The 26626-nt window shown below is 42.2% G+C and overlaps 1 protein-coding gene across 6 annotated transcripts; it reads left to right on the top strand.

The window, feature by feature from the left end:
• Nucleotides 1–75: 75 nt before the first annotated feature.
• Nucleotides 76–26626, top strand: Ears2 (glutamyl-tRNA synthetase 2, mitochondrial). Of its 6 annotated transcripts, none has more exons than XM_063226672.1 (9): nucleotides 76–368; nucleotides 4660–4815; nucleotides 8435–8624; nucleotides 9780–9937; nucleotides 11928–12036; nucleotides 17653–17806; nucleotides 17911–18041; nucleotides 22693–22852; nucleotides 23639–26626. In XM_063226672.1, exons 1-9 carry the CDS (start codon nucleotides 230–232, stop codon nucleotides 23720–23722), a joined length of 1281 nt encoding a protein of 426 aa, XP_063082742.1. In that variant the 5' UTR covers nucleotides 76–229; the 3' UTR covers nucleotides 23723–26626. The 6 variants fall into 6 exon arrangements, with proteins under 6 accessions (XP_063082742.1, XP_003477863.2, XP_063082739.1 ...); XM_003477815.5 differs by having other exon boundaries at nucleotides 9780–10252; nucleotides 22720–22852; XM_063226669.1 differs by having other exon boundaries at nucleotides 9780–10252.

Raw genomic sequence — 26626 nt, 5'->3', positions numbered from 1 at the left:
CGCTTTAGTTTTCCCAAGATGAGGGGGGCGGGCCCGGGAAATAGCCCGCTTGCCCCGTTCTGCCCTCTAGTGGTTGACGGCGACCTCAGTCGTTCATGGGGGAGTTTGCTTTCAAACTAAGATCTTTGCCTTTAAGGGGCGGGGCTAGCCCGCTGTGGCGGACGCCGATTGGCTGGGAGGTGTACCCGGAAGTGACGCAGAGAAGCCCACGTGTGCGTTACCAGCACACATGGCGGCGCTCTGGAAGAGAGTTTTGCATCCCGGGACAGTCCCAGTGACCTTAGCTCGCCCTATGGGGTGGCGTGAGGCCAGTTTGAGCGCAGATGTCGGGGGTGCGGTACGTGTGCGGTTCGCCCCCAGCCCCACAGGTAACTGGCGGACGCGACGCTGCAGGCCTCGACACTGTGCGTCCCCGCCCCCAGAATGCTGCTCAGTTTACCCTTTCCGGTGGTGTCAAGGGGCGGGCAGGTAAAAGGGGTTCACGACCCTGTTTTACAGAGGCAGAAGTTGAAATACTGTGCCGTCTCTTTGAGTGCTTTTCTTCAATGAAAGATTTTTAGTGTAAACTGCATTCAATGAAAGGTTTTTAGTGTAAACTGTGTCGCTTACGACGCGCCAGGACACAGAAGCGAACCTTTTAGAGAACTTTTAGTGATGCTCAATGCTGCACGTGTACCATAGGTTTGCCACCAGTTCTGGTGGTTGGAAAGGTTGGGGCTCCTTCTCTCAAAGGGCCTATATTCTTGCCTGAAAAGTGCATATAAAAAATTTTAAATTGCATGTAACATGCGTATAATCTAGCATTCTGAGAGAGTGAGATAGGAGGATCACTAATTCAAATTCATCTTGGGCAATTTAGGTAAGACTGTCTCAGAAAGGAAGGGGTAAGAATGTGGCTCAGTGCTAAGGCCTTGGGTTTAATCTCCAATACCAAAAAAAAAAAATACTTAGAGCCACGTGTGCCATGCAGGACATGAAACAGAATAAGAGACATGAGATGGTCCTTGAGAGTGCTTTTCTGACATACTTTGGCAGAGAACCAACGTCAAAGAATCCCCACTGGATGTAGTGAAATGCCCCTATAATCTCAGCACTTGGGAGGCTGAGGCAGGAGAATTGTGAAGTCGAGGCCAGCCTGACCTAGATAGTGAGACCCTGTCTCAAAACATAAATAGGGCCAGGCTGGGGATTTATCTCAGTGGCATAGGGGCCTGCCTGGCAAGTGGGAGGCCGTGAATTCAAACCCCAGGACAAAAAAAAAAAAGTAGGGCCAGGGATATAGCTCAGTGGCACAGCACTCACCTGGCAAGATCCTGAGTTCTATTTCTGATACAAAAATAAATAAATTCCTTAAACAAGAAGGAATTGCCTTATCTGAAGCTTATAGAAGGAAACTGAGTAAAGGGAATGAATGTCACCTGCAAAAGCTTAGATTAGTATTGTTGGAAGCTTAGTAAGTTAGAGGGACAAGAGGCCCACTGAATAGCTCCACCCTCCATCCTGCTAGCTTGTGCTAGCTCCCAGCACTGCTCTATTCTTTTTTTTTCTGTTCATTCATTAGTTCATTGTTTCTGGTTGTTTTTTTGTTTTTGGTTTTTTTTTTTGAGACCAGTTTATGTAGTTCATACTGACCTTAAACTCAGTATGTAGCCCAAACTGGCCTGGAACTCTTGGCATTCCTCCTGCCTCAGCCTCTCAGTTGCTGGGATTACAGGTGTGGACTACCACACCTGACCCCATTGCCCTTTGCTTACCAAGGCTAATATTGGCCCTCTTTGCCCTAAGCATTCCTTACATTCCAGACCCCATGATGTACAGATAAAGATCTTGCCAACTGGCAAAATACCAGTTGGCAGAATGCCAGAATCTTTGTGGGCAGGCGTGACAGTGCAGAGCACTAAGTAGGTTTGAGTGCCTCTCAAACCTACAGTGATGGAAGTAGTGATTTTTAATTTCCAGTTGTGAACCAGTATTTATATAAAATCAGTATAAATGTATTTCTAGAAAAATGAAAATGTTGCTAGGATACAAAATACAAGTCTTGCAAACATGTTCTAATAAAAAATTTAAAATATACCTGCTGGGGATATAGCTCAGTGACACAGTGCCTGCTTGGCAAGTACTAGGTCATGAGTACATATATATACAAAATACGTACATATATATATTTTTTGTTAGGTTCAAAAGGCTAAATTAATGTCAGTGTCCAAATCTTTACCCTCTGTTTTTGTGCTACCTGTTGTCAACTGGCAGCAGTTTGCATTCCAGCCCTAGATCTGCCTACTTTCCTTTGAGGGGCACTTTCTTTTTTTTTTTTTTTTTTTGTCTTTTTCATTTTTATCGGTACCGGGGATCGAACTCACGACCACCTGCTTGCAAGGCAGGTGCCTATGCCGCTGAGCTAAACCCCCAGCCCCAAGGGGCACTTTCAAAGAGTGCCAAAACCTACGATTGTCTAGATACAATTTTTTTTTTCTTTTTTTCTTTTTTTTTTTTTTTTTTTGGTACTGGGGATTGAATTCACAACTGCGTACTTGCAAGGCAGGCACTTATGCCGCTGAGCTAAATCCCCGGCCCTAGATCCAATTTTCTGTCTTTGCCAATCCCGCATGTTAATTTGAACAAATTACCTAATTTTCATGTGCCTCAGGTTTGCCATCTTGTCAAGTAGGGATAATAATGACATCTGCAGTGTGGATTTGAACCATTACAGCTGAGCTAGTTAGTAAGAACTCATACAAGTAGAAAGCAGTTATAAAGTGAAGCCTCTATCAGTGTAATTGTGATTCACATTTCCTTGCTAATGTGTGAGAAAAGGCCGTATGGGAAATGCTGCTGACTACAGACAGAAGAATTACCAAGCAATATAAATCACTGTAATAGCTGACAGTAATTAAAGTATGTTTCAGACAGCATTTAGATATCACAGCAATCCCATTGTGAGGATGGTTCCTATTTTGTTTTCTCCCAGTACTGGGTATTGAAACCAGAGTTTAACACTGAACCACACTCCTGTCCTTTTTTACTATTTTTTACTTTGAGACAGGCTCTTACTAAGTCACTGTGTAGCTCAGGCTGGTTTTGAACTCACAAACGAATTGCCACAGACTCTCTAATACTGGAATTATAGACATGCCACCAACCCCAATTTTGGAAGGTTCCTTTTTTTAATTTATTCAACAGATGAAAAGAAATTGAAGCTCATAAAAATTAAGTTGATTGCCCAAAGGATAGTAACTAGTAAATGATGGATTTGATTCCTTTATGATATATGAGGCTTTGTTTTCAACTAGTAGGCCTGGGTCTTGTGTCTTGGGACTCCTGGAACCCAGTGCCATAGAGCACAACTGGTTTTGTGGTGGCCTTGACTATTTAGCCAAACATTACCCACCTAATCTGTATTGAACCAGGGGTCTACCTGAGTCCAGAGAAGTTTTTCCTATTCTGTGGCTGTACCTGGAAATGCAGAGGAGCTTATTGGATAGCCCTGGGGAAACTTAATTTTGCTTTTGGTTAGTATTTATCTTTCACTGTTTTGAGACAGGGTGTTGCTATGTATTTTGGCTGGCCTTGAACCACTGTATAGTCCTAGCTGGTTGTGAACTCAAGGCAATCTTCCTGCCTCAGCCTCCCAAGTGCTAGACTTATAAGCATGTGCCACTATGCCTGGCTAAATCACAGTTTTAAATACTACCAAGCCAGACATGATAGTGTGACCTCTAATGCCACCATTCAGGAGACTGAGGCAGGAGGTTGCTGGGAGTTAGAGACCAGCCTGAACTACATAGTAAGACCCTATCTCTATAAACAAGACTTAAGAGTACAAATCTCAAGGAGACCAGATTCAAACTATATGATGTAGATAAGAGTATGTATGGAAAATGTGATTATACACTATTTTAAATTTGTTTTTTGGCCAGGCATAGTGGCACACACTTGTAATCCTAGCACTCAGGAGGCTGAAGCAGGAGGATCACTGTGAGTTCTAGTCCAACCTAGGCTGCATAGTGTGTTCTAAACCAATCTGAATTATAGTGTGATCCTGGCTCAAGACCAAAAAATTTGTTTTTCATTTGTAATCAGTTTACTTTTGGGGACGAGGGAAAGGAGGTCCTTTTTGAGACCTTTTTGAGAACTATGCAGTTCAGGAGGACCTTGAACTCACTTTGTAGCCCAGGCTGTCCTCAAACTCACAGTAATACTCCTTCCTCAACTTCTCAAGTACTGAAATTGCAGTCATGTGCCATAATACCTGGGCATTAATTTACTTTTTTTTTTTTTTTACCAGAACACATGATTAAATTTGTATGAGTTATTTTGTATGTGCGATATCACTTTCTTAAGTAATCATCTGCTTTTCCTTGAGGTGAAAATTGGCCTTAAGGTGAATACCAAAGGAGAGTGATACATACATTGAGGGAGACTTGAAGCATTTTTGCGAGATAACATGCTCAGAAACCTGGGTGGAGTCCTCTTCTAGCGTGAGGGACTGAATTCTACCACCCCATCGTCTTCATCAGTGGCTGGCTGGCTGACTGGATATTGGCAGGGAGGTGGGACAGACATAGCCATTGCTTGGTTTTTTATATTGGTTGGGGCATTCTATCACAAGGAGAGCTCATTTTCTCTCTCGTCTGAGCTGTTCTCTTCTCCTACCAGGCTTGTTGCACCTGGGTGGCCTCCGCACTGCCCTTTACAACTACATCTTTGCTAAAAAGCACCAGGGGAGCTTCATCCTTCGGTTGGAGGACACAGATCAGACCCGCCTTGTGCCTGGGGCAGCAGAGAATATTGAGGACATGCTGGAATGGGCAGGTGAGGCTCCTGGCAGGGAAAGGATCTTTCTCAAAGGAAGGAGTGGGGAAAGGGGCTATAGATCATCTCATGGGGCTTACAGTGGAGAATTAGGAGTCCTGGAAAAATGGGTATATCTTAGCTGCTTAGAGTGGCAGGTACCACATGAAAATATATCAACGCTTTCTGAAGCCACGGTTCAAGGCTATCTTGGTATTCCATTTCTTTGTCTTTTTTTACAATACTCACATAGGTTCCTTTTTTTTTTTTTTTTTTTTTTTTAGCATGTAAATATTTTTGTTTCGGGCTGGGGATTTAGCTCAGTGGCATAAGCATCTGCCTTGCAAGTGTGTGGTTCTGAGTTCGATCACTGGTACTGGTAAAAAAGAAAAAGACAAAAAAAAAAAATCTTTGCCTAAATATTTTTGTTTCAAATCCATTTTTTTTTTCAAAGATAAAAAGAAAAAGAAGGAAAAAACTATAATGAAATTTCAGAGCACATCAATCGGGTGAACAATGGTATGTGCACTGCATATTATCATCCTCAAATCGACTGTTTCATGTATGTTAAAAATAGGAAAAAACAGGGGCTGGAGATTTAGCTCAGTGGCATAAGTGCCTGCCTTGCAAGTGTGTGGTCGTGAGTTCGATCCCTGGTACCGATAAAAAAGAAAAAGACAAAGAAAAAATAAAAAATAAAAGATAGGGAAAAAACAGGCTCTGCAGAGTAAGTTTGGGTCAAGTAAAAGTATGAAAATGTAGATATAAATTGAATATCCCTATAGCAGAAGGTGGGCTATTATGAAGAGACATGGTATCTGGGATTCCTTTCCTTATCTCAGAATCTCAAGGCCATTTTCTGTAGGGACCAGACAGAAAACATAGCCCCTGTGGAAGCTGGACAAGCAAGGCCCTTGGTGAGCCTCACTCAGAAGTGGCAGTGCGTTTGAACTCTAGCCACTATTGTCGTGAGACTGCTGCTCCTCTTGTCCAGTCTTCTGGTTCCAGGAGGAGCCAGCAATTTAGTATTTTGAGGTTTGTTTTGTTATGTTTTGTTTTCTTAATGAATACTTTCCATTGTTAAATCTGAGGCCCCCCCCCCCACTTTTTTTTAAGCACAGTGTGACTGCCAAACAATGTGTACAGTCTCTGAAGTCACTCTTTTTGTGGGAATTTTAATCCTGAGAATAGCTAACCTCAGGGAGAACAAGGAGGTGTGTGTTTGTGTTTCCTGGATCAGAAAACCCTTATGGACAGGTATAACCAGTGAAGATTAACAATGTTAAGGAAAAACACCAAACTGTTTTGAGATGTAAATTCTCATCTCAGGTAAATTATTCACTTCACTTCATTCCTACAGGGCAGGAACCCATTTTATTTCTAGCTTTTATGATAGATTTTAGCACATAGGCATTTGAGGTTCATTGAAGAAAGGAATTTACTCAAGTAGAGTACTTACTGTGATCCCCGTTTTGTTCCAGGGGCTGAGGATAGTGACCAAAGTCCAAGACAAATAAACAAATGATTCATTCTTTTTTTGTTGTTGTTGTTGTTTTCATTTTTATTGGTACCTGGGATCGAACTTGCGACCGCTGGCTTGCAAGGCAGGTGCTTATGCCGCTGAGCTAAATCCCCAGCCCCTAAATGATTCATTCTTTTTTTGTTTGTTTTTATCGGTACCAGGGATCGAACTCACGACTGCCTGCTTGCAAGGCAGGCGCTTATGCCGCTGAGCTAAATCCCCAGCCCCCTAAATGATTCATTCTTAAGATGATAGTGATAGTAAAAGTTGTAAAGTAAGGTTAAGGTACTGGAGTAAAGAGGGCTTTTCTAGATGGCCCATTCTCTGCTGAGGAAGTAACATTGGCACAGAGACTTGAATGAAGCAAGGGGCTAGCCTTGCGATTACTCGGGAGTAACATTCAAAGAAGAGGGAATTGCAGCTGCACCTGTCCTGTGGAAAAAAAGTACAGTATTGAGTGTATTTGAGGAGTGGCAAGGAGGCCAGTGTGGCTGCAGACAATGAACAAAGTAGAATAACTGCAAATCTGTGGACAGAGATGTTGCTATGGTAGGAGTCAAATCATGTACAGTGGAACCTCAGTTCACCAACTTAGGTTCTTCCCATGATTCTAGTTGCAAATGAGTTGCAAGCATGTGGAATAAATTCTACAACTAGTATTGCGGAAAGAAGCAAATTCATAAATCAAGGTACCACTGTAGTGTCGTGCAGGCCAGAGTGAGGACTTCAGTTCATAGAGTGCTTGCTGCATGTCAGGACTGCTAGGCATGAAAGTTGCAATGGTAGGAAAGACCAAAGGCCAGGTGTCCAGGTACCCAGAGGTGGCAGACTTTTGGGTCTGCTCTGTTTGGGAGCTTTTTTTCTTACATATAATTCATATACTTTAAAATTCAACATTTTGAATTAATAGTTCAGTTTTACTATATTCATTTTGCTATACATCCATCACCAATTCTAAACATTTTTAGTACTCTGAGAGAAACCCTGTACTTATACTAATAAGTCCCTGCCCAATCTACCTTTCCCCATCCTGTGTAACTACCAATCTACTTTCTATCCCTGTAGATTTGCCTCTTTTAGATACTTAATAAGATTATAAAATATGTGGTCCTTTGTGACTGGCTTCATTCATTTATAGGAGCCATCTGGGTGATAGCATATACAAATGAGCAAATACTCAAATACTCATTGTATTGGTATGCTACATCTTGTTTTTTCTCTCCACTTGTGGATGAGTGTTTGGGTTGTTTCCACATTTGGGCTCCTAGGAATAAAATTGCTATCACAATTTGGGTACTAATTTTATATAAACATGTTTTCAGTTCTTGTGACAGAATCACTTTTTTTTGGAGTCACTATTAACCTAGCAGTCCTCCTGCCTTAGTCTTCAAGTTCTGGATTACAGACATGCACCACGATGCCCAATCTTCCTTTTTCAGTTTTCTTTCAGTTACTAGGGCTTGAACCCAGGCCCTTTGCACTTTAAGAACCTCTCCCTGTCATGCATGGTGGTGCACGCTAAAATCCCAACACTAGTAAGGCTGAGGAAGAAGGATTTCCATGAGTGTGAGGGCTAGCCTGGGCTAACCAGTGAGTTCAAGACCAGCATGAACTACCTACCAAGACCATGTTTCAAAAAAACAAAGCCAAAAAAGGATCCCTTCCCTTTTTAATTTTCATTTATTTATTTATTGAGATAGGGTTTCACTGTGTAATTCAGGCTGGCCTTGAACTTGTGATCTTGCTGCCTTAGCTGCCTGAGTGTGGGATTATAGATGTGCACCACCATACCCAGCTTTTATTATTGGATTCTGACAGTGTATTAAATAACTACTCCGGGCCGGGGATTTAGTTCAGTGGCATAAACACCTGCCTGGCAAGTGCAAGGTCATGAGTTTAATCCCCGCTACCGCAAAAAAACAAAACAAAACAAAAAATTGTATACTTCATGACTCTGGCATGGTTGCCTATGAACCATTTTGACACCACTCTCAGAGGTGGATATTACAATATCTGCAATGCCAGGTTAAAAAACAAAAAGTACAATGCCTGGGAATGAATGCTGTGTGCATTTTAGGTACTGTCATTCTAAGATGATTCTCTCTGCCTGGATCCCAGGCATCCCCCCTGATGAGAGCCCCCGTCGGGGAGGTCCTGCAGGACCCTACCAGCAGTCGCAACGGCTAGAGCTGTATGCCCAGGCCACTGAAACACTGCTAAAGATAGGAGCTGCCTATCCCTGCTTCTGCTCATCACAGCGACTAGAGCTCCTAAAGAAGGAGGCCCTGAGGAACCATCAGACACCCCGGTAAGAGCCCAACCCTCAAGAATGCCTCCCAGAGTTGGCTGTGTTTGTTGTCTATTGCTGCATAATCAGTGTGATGTCAGGTTTGATTATGTCAGTTTGCTTGACTTGAGAGATGCCCAGGGAATCGGTTGGTAGCAAACCGTAGTGTCTGCTACACTTGTGGGTATGTCGGGGTGGCGTGGGAAGGTGTGACCTGATTACTCTCTGGTACTGTTTTGCTCTGCTTCTTAGCTGCCTTGAAGAAAGCATCTTTGCTCTGTCACACCCTCAGCCATGATGTTTCTACTTGAGAGCTAGATGCCTGTGAACCATTTAGACGTGGCCATGAAGGATGGGTGCCGTATTGAAAAAAAAAAAGGCACAATGCCTGGGAATGTATACTGTATACATCACAGGTGATGAGCATGGACTGAATCTCCTTAAAATGTGAGCCAAGTTAAACTGTCCTCTTTTGAATTGTGGGCATCAGGTATGTCTCAGCAGCAAGAAAGGTCACCAGTATACACAGTTATTCTCAGATGTTTTTGCCCTGCAGTTTCTGTGGATCAGGCACCTGAGTACAGTTGTCCAACAAGGACTGTAGGGGAGCAAGTAAGAAATTCAAGAGGAAAATTTTCCTTCTTGCAGCTCTCTCTTATCTTCATTTGGAACCAATTTGCTACCTTAGCCCTTGGGCCAGGGATTTAGCTCAGTGGCACAAACACAGGACGGGCAAGCATGAGATCATGAGTTTGATCCCTGGTACCAAAAGAAAAAAACAAAAAACAAAAACCTTAGCCCTTACATATCCCTTGAGTGTAGTTTTCTTTGACTGTTGACTAGGATATGATTATATTCCTACCTGTACTGGTCATCGGCATCAGGTGATGGGATTGCAAGATTGACTGTAATAATCACTGTTCAACATCTCAGTCTAAGCATTTGGCCATTTTCTCATTAACAAGGGGAAAGGAAAGAGTTCCTGTTTGGTAGCAAACCTTAGTATCTGCCACACTGTTACCTCACTTGGTTTTTCCCACAACAACCTTATTCTCCTCATTGTAGACTGATGAAGCAACTTAAAGAGGTAAATGACTTACTCGGGATCATAGAGACATTAGAGGCAAAGGTGGGACTAAGTTCTCTTAGCTACTGTGCTGCCTTGCTTTCCATCAGGTATGATAATCGGTGCCGGAACCTGAGCCAGAAGCAGGTAGCCCAGAAGCTGGCGACAGACCCCAAGCCCGCTATCCGCTTCCGCCTGGAAGAGGAAGCATCAGCATTCCAGGACCTGGTATATGGCTGGACTCGGCATGAAGTCGCTAATGTGGAAGGTGACCCAGTCATCCTGAAGAGCGATGGCTTCCCTACATACCACCTGGCCTGTGTGGTGGACGACCACCACATGGGCATCAGCCATGTGCTGCGGGGCTCTGAATGGCTAATCTCCACCTCCAAGCACCTGCTCCTCTACCAAGCACTAGGCTGGCAGCCACCTCACTTTGCCCACCTGCCCCTGCTTCTCAACAGGGATGGCAGCAAGCTGTCCAAGAGGCAAGGGGACATTTTCCTGGAACATTTCGCTGCTGCCGGCTTTCTACCTGATGCCTTGCTCGACATCATCACAAACTGTGGCTCAGGGTTTGCAGGTACCCACTTACCGGAGCAGTTCTAGTGGCAGAGTGTAGCTGTGCAGAACAGGGTCTTTGGTATGGGCAAACCTGGTTGTCCTAACTTTGCCCCCTGCCAGCCACATGATCTTAAACAAGTTCATTATTGGGGCTGGGGATTTAGCTCAACGGCATAAGTGCCTGCCTTGCAAGTGTGTGGTCGTGAGTTCAATCCCCAGTACCGATAAAAAAGAAAAAAAAAAGTTCATTATTTTATTCAACAAATGTTTCTCAAGTCAGATAGCATATTGAGTGCTGGGCACAAAAGACAGTGAAAAGTAAAGGCATAGACCCTGCCCCCAGTGAAAGTCTCAGTTGCCACCTCTGTGCAGTGTGAGAAAGTGGCTCCCTCTTCAGTTAAGGTTCAGTAGGATCAGGAGTATGAGGCCCCAGCTCAATGCCTGTCACCCAATAAACACAAAAATATAGCTCCTGTGGTTATTACAATTACACAGGTATATACTCCACTAACAATAATTACTAATGGTACTATAAATCTGGTTAATCCTAAGCCAAATCTGTAAAACTTGGCCTAGGACATAATGCCCAAACTTGAAAGAATTGAGCATTAAATAGGATGGCTGCTTGTGGTAGGAATTTCTGAAAGTGATGCAGTGATCATCTGTTATTTATTCTGTTATCATTTCATCAACCCTTAAAATGTCCTTGAGATAGATATTTGTTATCACAACTGTTTGTAAGGAATTGTGAGGCTCAAAGAGGTTGAATAACTTGCCAGCATCACACAGTAAGGGATCTAGAACTATAGTCCTGTGCCTTATTATGATGCCTGCTGACCTGAAGCTATTTCCAACCCTGCAGTTCTCAACTATGGCTGCACTTTGGCGGAAGCTTTTATAATACGTAGCTATGCCGACCCTACTCAGAACTAATCAGATCAACTCTGAGGTATAACCAGATAATAGGCACGCTGTTCTTTAGCTTGTGTTTTAGGAAATGAGAATTGATTTCACCTAAGTGTTTTTGGACTCTTTCCCACAGCGACATGATAGAATCCTTTTTGGAAATGAAAGCTTCTTTCGGCCCTTAATGTAAAAGCAGCTGGAAGTCTAATTGTTTAGGTCAGTGACCTAGAATAGCAAGTCCAGTGCTTACTCATTCACTCAGCTGTCCTTGTGTTTAAAAGTGGACAGAAGAACCAGGCATGGCAGCACACCCGAGAAGTGGAGGCAGGAGGATTCTGAGTTAGAGGACAGCCTGGGCTACATAGCAAGTTCTAGAATGGTGTGAACTACATAGCAATGTCTTGTCTTAAAAAAGAAAAAAGTGGACAGAGCAAGGCATAGTGGTACACATCTGTAATCCCAACTACTTGGGAGACTGAGGCAGGAGGATCACAAGCTTGATTTCAGCCTGAATAACCTAGCAGGACCATCCCAAATTAAAAATGAGAGGAGCTGGGGGATATAGCTCAGTGGTAGAGCAAGTTCAACCCCCAGTACCACAAAAGAGGAGAGAAGGCACACAAGATGATGCTTACCTAGTTCTAGCACTTGGGAGGCTAGGGTGAACGGATCCTATGCGTCCAGGAGACCAGCTTGGGCTAAACTTTAGATTACCATCTCAAAAAGAAAAAGGAAAATGAAGAGGAAGGGAAAGAAGAAGCTAAACAGCTGGGTGGCCTCACTTACAGAGAACCAGATGGGCAGGACCCTGCCTGAGCTGATAACACAGTTCGACCTGACCCGGATTACCTGCCACTCAGCCCTGCTGGACCTGCAGAAACTCCCAGAGTTCAACAGGTGAGGGGACCTCCTGGTAGGAAGGGCCTTTGTGCCATGACAGGTCCTCATAGAAAGGTTACTGTCGGGGCTGGGGATTTAGCTCAGCGGCATAAGCACCTGCCTTGTAAGCAGGCGGTCGTGAGTTAGATCCCCGGTACCTATAAAAATGAAAAAGACGGGGCTGGGGATTTAGCTCAGCGGCATAAGCGCCTGCCTTGCAAGCAGGCAGTCGTGAGTTCGATCCCCGGTACCGATAAAAAGGAAAAAGACAAAAAAAAAAAAAAAAAGAAAAAGACTTAAAAAAAAAAGGTTACTGTGTGACCACAGGTAAGTCACTAATTCCTTTGGCCTCAATGTCTTTAAAATGGGTCTAACAGTGGTTCCCCTCTTGGGTGATGGTTAATACATAAAAGTTGTGTGAAGGTGTCTTGCCCATCCCCTAGCACATAGAAAGTACTCAGTAAGTGGTAGGACTAGTTTTATGAGTACAATTATGTTCCTTCCAGCTCTTCAAGAATTTTGTTAGCACCAAATACTAGAGAGGGCCACTTTTGTTTCGAATGAATGGACACTGCCCACAGATTCAAGTTTATATTTCAGGTGCTTGGTATTTCAAGTAGTCTTCTCTTTGAAACCTCCACATATGGTTACAGTTCAAATTGCTGTTGAGCTGTCCCAGTCAGAGGGCATTAGTGATGAAGCTGCCTACCAGGCTTGTACCTTGTAACTGTTTGCCTCTGTTTCTCTGTCTCTGCCTCTGTCTCTCTCATTTGTTTGTTTGTAGTACTAGGCATTGAACCCACGAACCCAGGGACTTTGCACTAAACTACATCCCTAGCCCTTTTAAAAAATTTTATTTTGAGACAGGGAGAATCTCAGTAATGACATGTCCTGAGCACTGGTTTGGAGAGAGGCTCTTCACAGTACATAGAATTCACATCAACTGCAGTTATTTTAAGGCTATCACTTCAAGTACTTGTACTTCTAGCACACCGGGGAGATCAGCTTTATGATTTTTGTCCTATTTTATATGATGAGTCCAAGACATAGAAAAGTTAAGTGACTAGCCCAAGTTGACTTGGAAAATAACAGGCATTGCTTGCATAGGGTGTGCATGTGTGAGTGTAACATGCATGTTAAATGCAACATGCTCTTTCACATTTCTTACTATAAAGCAAATGATACTTTGGGGGCAGTGGAGTCAGGGTGGGGAGACACTTTGTGATCCATTTCAGTCCTCTCTGAAACATAGTAGTAACATGAAGAATGATGGAGTTGGACTTTTGCATGCTGTATGAATCAGGAAGGATGGGTTATTAAAGTTGGTGCTTAAAGGCTTAATTCTGCCAAAGCTGTTATCTGTAGTCAAGCCCCTGCCATGATTTTAACAGAAATAGTATAAAATATAGTAATAGATGGCATAGTAATGGTGGTTCTAGTGGTATGAAAATAGTAATTTTACAGTTATTTATCACTGTGTCTCAGATCTTAGCCTTTGCACATGTTGTTTCAAGTGTGGCCATGATTCTCCTCTATATTTTCCCATATATCTGATGAGAGTCTAGAAAATGTTTCAGTACTGCTTTCATATGTTTTCTTAATTTTTAATTGTTTTTCCAGTATTGAAATTGAACCTAGGGCCTTAGCATTGAGCTCCAGTATGGCCCTTTTTTATTTTTCATTTTGAGATAGGGTCTCACCAAGTCACAAGGTTGCCCAGGCTTGAATGTGTGACCCTTCTTACTCAGCCTGGGCTTACAAGCATGGTGTAAAAAATTTTTGTTGTTGTTTGTTTTGGCTTTTTTTTTTTTTTTTTTTTTTGTACTGGAGATGAACTCATGACCTTGTGCTTACCAGGCAAGCCCTTGAGCCACTGAGCTAAATCCCGAGTTTGTTTTGGCTTTTTTGAGACATGATCTCACTATGTAGTTCAGACTGACTTTGAACTCACTGTGGAGCCTAGGCTAGCCTCAAACTTGGAGCAGTCTTCCTGCCTTGGTCTCTAAGTACTGTTCTGGGATTATAGGTGTGTGCCATTGTGCCCCGTTTAAAAACTTTTTTGGGAGGGGGCAGTCTGCATTCAAGATAGTTTCCCATAACACTCATCCTTCTACCCTGTACCATCCCAAAGCCTCTTTTCAGACACTGTCTACCTGCAGCTGCAAGACCTGAAATCTAGGCCTTGCTATCAGTCCCTCATTTGATCTCTACAACCTCCCACTGCGGGAGCCTTCTTCTCATCCTTCTTTCATGGATGAGGATCCCCTGCTGGCAGGACAGGCTCCACACTCAGGCCTGTACAAATCAAAAGCCTGTAAGATGCTCCCCCACACCTTACTACTATCTTCTGTTCCAGGACAAGAGGCCGCACATCTCAGAATGGCCTCGCTGTTCACTTATTCACTCTCCCTGGTCTGTCTCATCCTACCAGGAGGTGAGAAGGCAGCCAGGAGACTGAAGATGGTGGGTCTGTTTGAGGGTTGTAGTCTTAAGGCTCTGTTGCTTTCAAAGGAGAGAATCTGGCAGTTGAAAGAATTCTGGAAAGCCCAGGTGTGTTGGTGTATTCCTGTAATCCCAGCAACCTGGAGGCTGAGGAAGGAGGGAAGTAAATTCAAGTCTAGTCTAGGTTATAGAAGCAGACCCCGTATCAAAAAACTAAATAAGAACTTTGGATGCTGAGTACATGCCAGTAATACCAGCTATTCAGGAGGCTGGGGCAGGAGGTCATGATTTTGAGGCCAGCTTGTGCAACATAAAAGAGAGCCCTCCTCCTGCTTTGGTTTTTTTTGTTTGGTTGGTTGGCTTTTGTTTTGTTTTGTTTTGTTTGTTTGAGATAGGATTGCAGTATGTAATCCAGGCCAGCCTTGAATTCAGTGTCTAGTCCAGGCTGGCCTCAAACTTGCAATACTTCTGTCTCAGCCTCCTGATTCCTGTGATTGCAAGCACGTGCCACAATACCCAGCTGAGATGCCATCTCAGAAGAAAATAAAAAAGCCAGGCATGGTGGTGCACAGTAAGGCAGGAGGATCACAATGAGTTCGAGGCTAACCTGGACAACATAGTAGTTCAAGGCTATCCTGAACTACGTAAGACCCTATCACAAACAAAAGGAACCCTGAAAGGAAGAAATTTTTTTTATTATTATTATTTAAAGAGAAAAAAAAAAAGGAAATAAAAAAAAAAAAAACCAAAGCAGTAAAAGAGTACAAATAATACAGAATTTCAAGGAAAAAAAATACAGTAAGATGTTACTAGTTAATAGGTTACATATTGTCATCTTTGAAATAGTTGTCCAAATTATAAAATTAAAGCATGTAAACATTCATACAATGAGATTGCACACAATGCCGATCAATGATCCCACAAAAGTTCAGTAATATGGATTTCCATCCTACACACACAAACGTACATGCAGTTATATCCCTTAGGCCATCTTCCTTTCCTCTCTTTTTAATAACAGTTACACTTTTTGGGTTTTTTTACTCCCACAATTCTTATTATTTTTTGGAGAGAATAAAACCTAACGTGGCTAAACAAAACAGTCAGTTAGAACGAAAGGATGGGCATAGTACATGATGTAAAAATAGGGTATCAGGTGATCTAAAATGATTACCATTGTGCCTCTTGCTATTTTTTTTTAAAAGTTGCCTATATCATCAGGTATAATAGATTGATCAAAACAGTACAGAACAAGACCTACACTGGAGACCTGACAGGACTTCAAAAAGAAATAACAGTCAAACCATAATGGGCGTCATAGTATATCTTATTGCCTTCCAAGTGGTTGCCTATACCCTCAAACTTGATACTATCAAACAAAACAATATAAAATAATCAGACAGAACAAGATGGGGAGAGCAATACTGGGGTTCAAATCAGGTTAATAGGAAAACAAGTTACTATAATATGTCCCACTATTTTTTAATTTAGTTTTCCCTCAATTGAAAAAAAAAATGTAAGAAAAAATAGATTAATTTTTAAAAAAGGATGGGATTGAGGTAAAAGAGAACATTGTATTAGAACAACACAGGTCAGAACCGAACTATTTAAGCATCATTGTGTTTCATCCCCAGATAATCTAACATAATAGTAGTCACCATAGTGCCTCCTTCCTTGAATTATTTGAGTATAACTTCATATACTATAGCATCAAGTATATCAAGTCAGTCTGAAGCTATTCAGGAGAATGAAGAAATTACAGGGTATTTAGAACCAGTTAACAGAAAATGAACAATGGTTTCTATATATCTCTTTGCATATAAAAAATTTTGTTTATACTATCTCATATAGTAAAATATAGTAAGATACCACATGTTAAAACCAGTGGAAACAGATGTACAACAGCTTGATGGGACTTCAAAACAAGATGATATTAAATCAGCACTAGCTTTTATGACGTGTTTTCTTCAGAATAACTATCCGTACTATTACCGATACTAAAATCAAACAACCCAGGTTAAAACCATTGCAATTAATGAGTGATAACATGGACTAAATGAGTGATAATATGGATTAAAACCAATATGATTGGGAATCATGTTTACCATATAATTTTATGTATTATCATTTACACTAGGGAAACTATTCGGTATTTATACATGTGAGTTTGCTTTACTTCACTTACGAGTATGGTCTCAAGCTGCGTCTATTTATTTATAAATATCTCAATGTGATCATTCTTTATAGCTGAGTAGTACTCCATTGTATAAAAATACCACAACTTTTTATCCATTCCTCAGTTGATGGACACTTGAAGAAAATTTACACTGACAAAATCCAAATTTTTCAACTGTGAGCCCCTAATTCAAACAAACTCCAAATCCTTTCCTTTTGTGCCAAACTCCTTAATTTAAGAAAGACTAGGAGACAGACTCCTCCAGATTCTGCTTTGTAAACTTAGGTACCTTTTAGAGGCCAGGCAGATACCACAGAGGAGGGAGCATGGTAGGTAAAAGACCAGACAGCAAAGGGATAGGTGAGCTGGGCTTCCACCTTGTTCTAACCTGTTAACTGTGAAGCATGAGAGCCCTTTGGAGCCAGATGTCATTTCCCAGGAGAAGCTAAAACCCTTTTCATGTGATGTCTTCCTAGTTTAAAATACTGGCTACTGGGCTAGGTTAGGTGTTGCTCAATGGTAAGAGTGCCCGGCCTGCACAAGGCCCTATGTCCTATCCCCAGTGCTGCAAAATTAAAAATTACAGGAAAAAAAATCCAGGCATGGTAGAACATGCCTATAATCTCAGCTATTTGGAAAGTTGAGGCAAGAGGATGACAAATTCAAGTTCCACCAGAGTAAGTTAGAACCTGTCTTGAAAAATAAAAGGTTGAATGGGTAGCTCAGTGGTAGGGTACCCCTGAATTTAGTTCCCAGGACTATTAAAAACAAAAAACAAAAAAAAGGAAAGTCAGCCACTGTTTTAAAAACACTGAAAACAGAGTATGTCTCCAGGTTTCTTGACTCTCAGGCGGTTTATAGTCTTAGTGATATCCCTTTCATTTTATGAATGTAAAGAAATTCCTGCTTTGCAATGGGGGTGGAGGTGACTTAGGTGATTTGTCCCTTCCCTTGGGGAGAGGGGGTATAAGTGGGCTGGAGGAACCAGCAGCAGGTTGCTCTCTTGACTTTTGCCACAGGCTGCACCTCCGTCGACTGGTGAGCAATGAGACCCAGAGGTACCATCTTGTGGGAAAGCTGCAGACCCTGGTGGAGGAGGCATTTGGGGCCCAGCTGCAAGACAGGAATGTCCTTGATCCAGTGTATGTGGAGAGGATCATCTTGCTACGACAGGTAGGGAGCCAGGGACCTTTAGGAAACTGAGCCATTCCTTCTCCTTTATACAGCGTTTATAGAGCCCTGTCATCAGTACATGCATTGACTGCCTCCTTCCCTAGGGTCATATCTGCCGCCTGCAGGATTTGATTTCCCCAGTATATTCTTACTTGTGGACTCGCCCTGCTGTGAGCAGAACACAGCTAAGCACCATCTCAAAGAAGGTGGATGAGATCTTGAAGCACGTGTTGGGGTGAGTGCCTCCACATCCTTCCTCTCTTGCTCCTTCCGGTAGCTCCTTCCTCCACTTCTTAGCTGTTGGACTCCCCCACAATCCCATGGCCACTGATAAAATGTTCCTTTGCTTGTTTTCTTATGTGTAGAAGACAAACCAGAGGACTCTGGCTCTCCTTGGATATAAATAGTGGGTTCAGCAGCATGCCCCAACCTGAGTCACATCCTAACTCTGCCACTTGCTCACTGTGTCGTTTCTTCTTGCCTAGGTGACTTTACAAGTAAAATCTCCCTGAGCTCCCATTGCCTTATCTATCTATAATGTAGTGATCATACTAGTTCTTCCTGTAATAACAGCAGAATTCTTTTGATTACATTGGTAGAAAATGTAGCCATAGCTGGCTTAAGAAACGGGAATAATTACTTATATAATTACAAAGGCTAGAAGTGCCCAGTTAAAGACCAGTTCAGTGTAAGGCTCACACTGTGTTACCAAGACCCACTTCTCTGCCTATGACTTTCCCCTCTCCTCAGCGGTGGCCGTTTTGTTTTGTTTTCTTGCAAAAGCTCTGTATTCAGCAGATATTTGTCAGGATTCTGTCAGACAGAAGAAACACAAGTACATTGTCCCCTGTGTAACAGCCTACAGGAGGCAGTCTGAGAATGAACAGCTTTTCCCCTTGTTTTACAGGCCCTGCATCCCTGTATTTTCCTCTTGTCTGTATGGTCTGCAGTGGCTCATGGACAGGCCTCAATTCAACTAGAGAAAGACAGGACGGGACACTTTTTCTCATGACCTTACTTTAAAACTGCACATACCATTTCTACCCATATTCTGCTGGCTAGAACTATGTTTTTATGGTCACACCAAGCTGCCTGGTATCTGGAAATTGTATTTTTAAAATTTGCCAGCCATGTGCCTAGTTAAATGTTCTAATACTGGGGGCTGGAGATTTAGCTCAGCGGCATAAGTGCCTGCCTTGCAAGCAGGCAGTCATGAATTCAATCCCCGGTACCGATAAAAAGGAAAAAGACAAAAAAAAAATGTTAGTACTATCTAAGAAAACCAGAACCAGCCCTGGAGACACATGCCTGTAATCCCAGCACTTTGGAGGCTGAAGCCAACTCAAGCTACACAGGGTTCAAGGCCAGCCTGAACTATATAGGGAGACCCTTTCTCAAACAACAACAACAAAATATATACACCTACACACATAAATTATGTATATGTGTACTTAAATTCATTGCAACCTAATCAAGAAAGTACTGTCATTTCCCCCATTTTTACAGATAAAAAATCAAGTGATAGAAAGGTTGAGTCACTTGTCCAGAGTCATACAACTAAGAACTTGGAGGAACAGAGTTTTAAACCCAGGCAGGCTGGGTCCAACAGTTACATGTCTAACTATTACCTGTTGCTTTTCTCGTGCATAAAGTGGATGGGCTTGCCTATATCTAAAGGCCTCCAATATATTATAATAAGTATTTTGAAAAGATAAAACACCTGCATGTAGCAAAAAAAATCCAAATGGGGTAAGAGTGTTTATAGGAAAAAATGAATCCTCCTTCCTTCTCCAGCCTGCTCCAGAGAAGCAACACTTAACAGTTCCCTGTGTGAAATGTCTGCATAGTTAAGGGGATGTATGTGTAGATTTAGTCTTATAATTTTCAGTTTTAAATATATGTTTATTAACAATAATTCAAACCTTTTAGACTTTGATTAAAATTCAGGCATTGTGGAATTGAAGTATATATTGGAAGTCCTCTTTTTATAATCTTTTCATCTATTTTCCAGTTTCGCAACTAATATTCTTTATTATATCTAAATAATTCTTCCTTTTTTTTTTAACGCAAAAGGTACACTTCGGTAATAGCATTCTGTTTCTTTGGCTACTTTTCCAGTTAACAATATAATAATACATTCTTCTTTATTTTTTATTTTTTTAAAGAGAATCTCTCACTGTGTTGCCGAGCTTGGCTCCCAACTAGGGTCCCTCAGCCTCTTAAATAGCTAGGAATTGAGGCATGATTTGTCCAATACTTAGTGTCTTCATTCTTTTCTCTAGCTAAATTTACTTCATTATACAACTTTGCCATAAATTAACTCATCTCTTATTGCTGAATAGTTGTGTTTCTTCTAAACATTGCTATTACAAATGATGCTACACTGAATAACTTGGCATAGACATTAAAGCATATTGGCAAGTGCATCTCTAGGATGAATTCCCAAAAGCTATTACTAGTAGTAATACTCTTAATTTAGGACATGCCACAGTAGGGGCCATGAGTTCTAATTCACCAAGACTCAATGTCTTAACTTCTCATCCCTGCCATAGATTAGATTTCAGAAACACTGGGACTTCCATAAGTGAGAAACGCCAGCACCTAAATGTTCAGAAGCTGCCAGATCACTACAAGTCACTTTTGTGCCCATGCCAAGCTCTGGGCCAGCCCTAACATGCCCTGAGCTGCGATTAGTGGCTGCCTGGGGCTTGTTATTCTTTCATTGGTTCCTTAGTGGCCTGCTTTCCAGCAGTGTATTTTTAGTATTTTGTCCCCTTGATATCATAAGTACCAATGATCATGAAGCCTGTTAATGATTGTCTTTATCTAGTGGAGCTGGTATAACAAAATACAGTAAAGTGGGTGGCTTACATAGCAGTTATTTCTCCTAGCTCTGGAGACTGGAAATCCAACATCAGAGTGTCAGCCAGTTGAATATCTGCAACGGCACACTTTTGGGGCCTTTTTCCTTTGGTGTCCTCACATGGCAAAAAGGACTAGGTTTCTCTTTGGAGTCTTTCTTATGTGAGCACTAATCCCATTTTTCTCCCACCAATACCCACCTTCCAAAACCATCACTTTGAGGATTAGGATTTTAACATCTAATTGTGTATGACACAAACATTTATGGATCACAGCAGTGACACAGTAAGAGTGGTTACTGTTGGGCTGGGGATTTAGCTCAGTGGCATAAGCACCTGCCCAGCAATTGCACAGTCGTGAGTTCTATCCCAGCACCAAAAAAAAAAAAAGTCACTGTTATCTTTTTTTTTTTTTTTTAGACAGGATCTCACTATGTAGTTCAGGTTGACTTTGAACTCACTATGTAGCCCAGGCTGGCCTCAAACTCACAGCAATCCTCCTGCTGCAACCTCCCAAATACTGGGATTACTGGCATGAGCCTCTATGCCCAGTTACTTTTATCATAAATTGAAGCTAAGTTGCTGAATTTCTGGCCATAAGTGAAGAGATCTGTGTGCACTAAAAGGTTCTACAAGTCACTTAGGAACCTGGTTGCCTGAGCCAGTTCTCACATATAACTGACCTTTGGTTATGTGGACCCCACTGGAGCAGGAAGTATCAGAATTAACATTGTGGATCATCCACAGCAATGAAGACCTCTAGCTTCTGTCACTCTTAAGCATTTGCAATTGAAATCTCCAATAAAATCTTAGGGGAACTGGGAATTTGCTGTGAAATATATTCACTTCACCCTAATCCCATCTCCCGCTATAACTCAGATGGTTTATGAAGTTCAGCCCTACCTGAATGGGGACGTTTTCTTGAAACAAAAACATGCTTTTGGGAGTGAATCTCAGCTACAGAGGTGGTTGATGCCCTCTGTAGCACCAACCTAAAACTATTGGAGTTTTAGATTTTAAAGTGCTTTAAGTTTTGGAAAAAGAAAGGTTTATACCAGGTTAGTGGGAGGGCTGTTCCTAAAACCAGGGTCTCCTGATTACTTTCATTCTGCTGTTTGGTGCTACATTCCCAAAGAAGTCTCCTCTGACTCATTTGGGTTTATTTTTGTTTGGTTGGTTGATTGGTTGGTTTGGTTTAGTTTAGGGTCTTGACTGTATAGTGTAGGCTGCACTTGAGTTTGTGGTGATCTTTCTGCCTCAGCCTTTTAGGTGCTGGGATTGCAGGCATGTGCCAGTACACCCAGTATTCTCTGATCAACCTCCTTTTTTTTTTTTTTGGTCTTTTTGAGGCAAGGTCTCACTATGCAGTTCAGGCTGGCCTTGGGCTCACTTTGTAGCCCAAGCTAGTCTTGAATTCACAACAATCCTCCTGCCTCAGCCTCTTGAGTGCTGGGATTACAGGAGTGCACCATCATACCTAGTTCAGTATTCCATTCTTAAAGCTATGTTTCAGATAATGTCCTAGAAATTACCCATTCCACTTTCTGTCTAAGCCCTTCTAGATTTCTTTTTAGATCCTGTTGCAGTGTCTTTGAGCTATTGCATGTAATAAATTATTAGTTAATTTTTAAACTTATATATTGAAATATAAAATTAATATTTCCAAATATTGACTGTGTATTTAGGTACTGTACTTAGCACTTCACAAATTCTAACTCTGGCATAACTTTGTGTAATTCAACACTATTATTATCCCCACTTTATAGGTAAGAACATTGAGACATAGTGATTATATGACCCAGAAATAGCAATTAGTAAGGCCTCTTATTATGGTGCTCTCTTAAATTCCCTACATTATGCCTGCTTGCTTAGATTAGCAACATATCTGGTCCCTTCATTGTTTTGTCTTTTTCCAACTTGAATGGTAGCTATCTCTCCTCTACCCCTCAAAACCAGGTTTATATTGTAGTTGATCAATAATTTTGTGTAATTTTCCCTCCCACCCTCTTGCCATTGGCTGTGCAGCCCCCTTACAAGCTGCCCATTTTCTAGGCTTTTAGAAAGATCTGATAGTTTAACCCAAGACATGCTGAATGGAGAACTAAAGAAGCTATCAGAAGGGCTGGAAGGCACCAAGCACAGCACTGTGATGAAACTGCTCCGAGTGGCCCTCAGTGGACAGCTGGTGAGGCGGGGCAGTGGACGGGCCTGTTCCTCAAACTTCTCATTTATTCTTTCACCTAACTTTTTCTGGCGGGTACCAAGCTCACCTCAGAGGTTTTGGGAATACGAAGATGACTGAAACAGTCCCTGCATTTGAGTCACTTAACAGACCCTATTGCTTGAGTACATACTATGTACCAGTAGAAGTGCAGAGGATGCAATAATCAACAGAACCCATATAATCTCTACCTCCTAGGCTTTCAGGTTATTGAAGATAACAGATTTTGCTTAAGATGGAAAAACAGCCTGACTTGGTGGTGCATGCCTATAATCTCAGCACTTAGGAGACTGAGGCAGGAGGATCACTGGGAGTTTGAAACCAGCCTGGGCTACAAAATGAGTTCAAAGTCAGCCAGAACTCCATAGTGAAACCCTATCTCAAAAGGAAAAGGAAAAACAGGTTCTAGGACCATCTTTGTCTAGGAAAATCAAACACTAATACAATGTAAACTCTTTGCTGGGCATGGGGCACACCCCTGTAATTCCAGCACTCAAGAGACTGAGGTAGAAAGAATGCTGTGAGTTTTAAGTTCAAAGCCAGCCTGTAGATTCTGTCTCAAACAAAACAAAATAAGTAAAATCAATAATAAAGTGAAAAAAATCAATAAATATAATGCAAACTCTGCTCCCTGGCGTGCAGGCTGCGTGGGTTGGGGCTGGCCCAGGGGCAACTTCTGCAGACTGAGACTGTGTAAATTCTGTAAGCAGTATAAGACAATAAGATGACATTTTCCCTTTCTGTTCTTAGCAAGGACCTCCTGTAGCTGAAATGATGGTGTCCTTGGGACCAAAGGAAGTATGGGAACGAATCCAGAAGGTGCTTTCCAGCTAGGAAGAAGATGTGGAGGGCAGTGGAGATGGCCCCAGGAACTTAAGAACTTGGAAGCTGCCTTTGGAGGAGAGGCGGTGGCAGCCTGCGGCTCATAAAAGAAGGAAAGGAATAAGGAACCAAGAGTGGAAACAGAACCTCTGAGTGCACACTGTATTTATGGCTCCACAGCAGACCTGTCCTCATCACTTGGCCAAGGAAACTCAGCTCAGCTGTCTTCCTAGTTACTTCCTTGTCTCTGAGACACAGGCCCCATTACCCACAAGTCTAAGGAGGAGAGGTTTAGTTTAGCTCACAGTTTTTAGAGATGTTAGTCTATAGTCACCTGGCTCCAAGGCAGGGCAGTGTGGCAGAGAAGAAAGAACTCATGCCATGGCAGCTAGAAACAGAGGGCAATTAAGGGAGGAGGAAGTAGACCCTTACAGTGGCTTCCAGTGACTATTCCTAGACCGGGCACGGTGACTCATGCCTGTAATCCTAACACTCAGGAAGCTGAGGCAGGAGGGTCATTATGAGTTTGGGACCAGCCTGGACTACAAAGTAAATTCCAGGCCAGCCTGAACTGCATGGTGAAACCCTGTCTCAAAAAGACAAAAAAAAAGAAAAGAAAAAAAACTTTAATAAATAAATAAAATAGAGCTTGACTTGTGCAGCTATGTCATAAAATCCATTATAGCCTCTATATTGTTTTTTTTTTTCTTTTTCTGAAACAGGATCTTGTTAAATAATCCAGTCTGAGCCGGGCATGGTGGCTCACGCTTGTAATCCCAGCACTCAGGAGGCTGAGGCAGGAGGATCGTTGCGAGCTTGAGACCAGCCTACGCTACAAAGTGAGCTCAAGGCCAGCCTGAACCGCATAGAGAGACCCTGTCTCAAAAAGACATAATAATAATAATAATCCAATCTGATTTTGAACTCTTCCTGTGTAGTCTTAGCTGGCCTTGAACTTGTGATCCTACCTCCTCAGCTTCCCAAGTGCTAAAATTAACAGTGTATATCATCATCTTTTTTTTTCTTGAGTACCTTACTTTGGGGCAATCCTGCTTCTAGGTCATAAAGCCACTCATGTAGCACAGTGGCGGGATCCTCTTGAGAGCTCTTAAGTGAGCTGTGCTGCAAGATCTGCAGCTCCAGCCAGCTACTGAGATGACTGCGCTCCTGGCCAACTTTTTTTTTTTTTTTTAACAATCCTGGGGACTGAACCCAAGGCCTTTGTACTGAGCCACATCCCCAGCATTTTTCTATTTTGAGACAGGACCTTGCTAAATTGCCCAGGCTGGGTTCTTGACTTGTTGACCACAGCCTTTATGGGATACCCAGAGCCAGAATTCAGCAGTACTGCTCTGGAATTTCACACATACAGCTGTGAGGTCCCAAATGCTTATTATTTAAAGCCACTTGGGGGTGGTGGCACTTATTTCCTGGTAATAGTTAACTCCCATTGTCTCCTTGCCTAGGGGCTGGGGGCAGAAATTAGAGTTTGTTGAGTCTCATAGAGTTCTAAAAAGTGTACCATGTAAGTACTTTAAGCTGGTAGTGGAAATTAGCTCTGGCTAACTGATATTTATTGGAGATTCTGAGAGTCAGAGAATCCATGCAAAAGCCAAAGAACCAGATCTTGGAAAAGATAGGAACCAGGCATCATTGAACTAGCGACAGTCCTGTCTGAGTTCTGCAGTGGGAACAAATTAACCAAGCTGTTGCTGTTTTTTCTCTCTCTGTGTTTTTTTTTTTTTTTTTCCCCTTCAGTTTTGGATGACTGAGCAAAAGATTGAGATTCTGAATCCAACTAGTTGGCTGACTTGAGGCCATGTTGCATTTCCTTAGCCAGGAATATATAGTCCCACCAGGATTATATCCGGTAGAGGAAAAGTTCCCAAGGAAAACTCGGGATCTTTTGCCAGAGGAAAGCATAATGGCAGAAAGGAGGTAATTACTGAAGAAGGAGGACACAGGATAATAACAGTTGTGGGTTTATATCATCCTTGATATAAGCACTTAGTTTTAGATGATGCTGGAAATGCTTTAGCCTAGTATCTCATTGAACCTTGCAACCTCCTGAGCAACATGGTGGTGATCTTCGCCACCTTCTTTATGTCCTCCTTTTTCTTCTCCTTTTCTGGGTTATATATAAGAAAACTGAAACCCTGAAAAGTTAAGTGACAGAATACTACAGTAGGAGGCAAGGCCAACTTTTAAACTCAGGTTTAGGGGCTGGGGATTTAGCTCAGTGGCATAAGCACCTGCCTTGAAAGCAGGCAGTCGTGAGTTCGATCCCTGGTACCGGTAAAAACGAAAAAGACAAAAAAATAAATAAATAAATAAATAAACTCAGGTTTATGATAGTGAGTTCAAGCCCAATTCTTCACTGCTAAGGGCCATCAAAGCTTGTAGCCAGATGTAGTGGCACACATATGTAAACCCAGTATTATGGAGGCTGACGCAGGAAGACAGCAAATGGAGTAAGAGCAAGTTCAAGTGAGATCCTGTCTGAAGCAAAAAATGGGCATAATGGCAGGCCTATAATCCCAGCACCCAAGGAGGCTAAGCAAGAGGACTGCTGGTTCAACCCTAGCATGGGGGACTCAACAGATCCAGAGGACAATACTTCCTCATGAAAAATGGGACTGTGCCTAGAAATACAAGGCACTTCTCATCCTTCTGTACCTGTACCTGTGTGGTCTCTGACATTTGTGTCTCTTGTCTCCTTCCCTCATCCTCTCACTGGCTTTCTCTGTATATTTGTACTTGGCCAAAAGCAGCCCCAGCCTTACAACTGAATCCTTTTTCTTTTGTGCCATGAATTGAATAGTCTGCATTCTGCACCCTAACTCAAGAGAATCTGGTTAGCTGAGCTAGAGTCAGCTGTGGTCAGTGGGACAGAATAATATAACCATGGCTCCAGGG

This window comes from Cavia porcellus, unplaced genomic scaffold (genome assembly GCF_034190915.1).
Source record: "Cavia porcellus strain 051 isolate PalLab524CR breed Dunkin Hartley unplaced genomic scaffold, mCavPor4.1 scaffold_16, whole genome shotgun sequence".
NCBI classification, from domain to species: Eukaryota; Metazoa; Chordata; class Mammalia; order Rodentia; family Caviidae; genus Cavia; species Cavia porcellus.
This window is presented reverse-complemented; position numbering and strand designations above follow the sequence as displayed.

Excerpts from the sequence above, each read along its gene's own strand:
- Ears2 (XM_063226669.1), top strand. The coding sequence starts at position 230 with ATGGCGGCGCTCTGGAAGAGAGTTTTGCATCCCGGGACAGTCCCAGTG. Across the intron at positions 4,816-8,434 it reads GGACATGCTGGAATGGGCAG|GCATCCCCCCTGATGAGAGC; the intron begins GTGAGGCTCCTG and ends CCTGGATCCCAG. Across the intron at positions 17,807-17,910 it reads GGATCATCTTGCTACGACAG|GGTCATATCTGCCGCCTGCA; the intron begins GTAGGGAGCCAG and ends CTCCTTCCCTAG.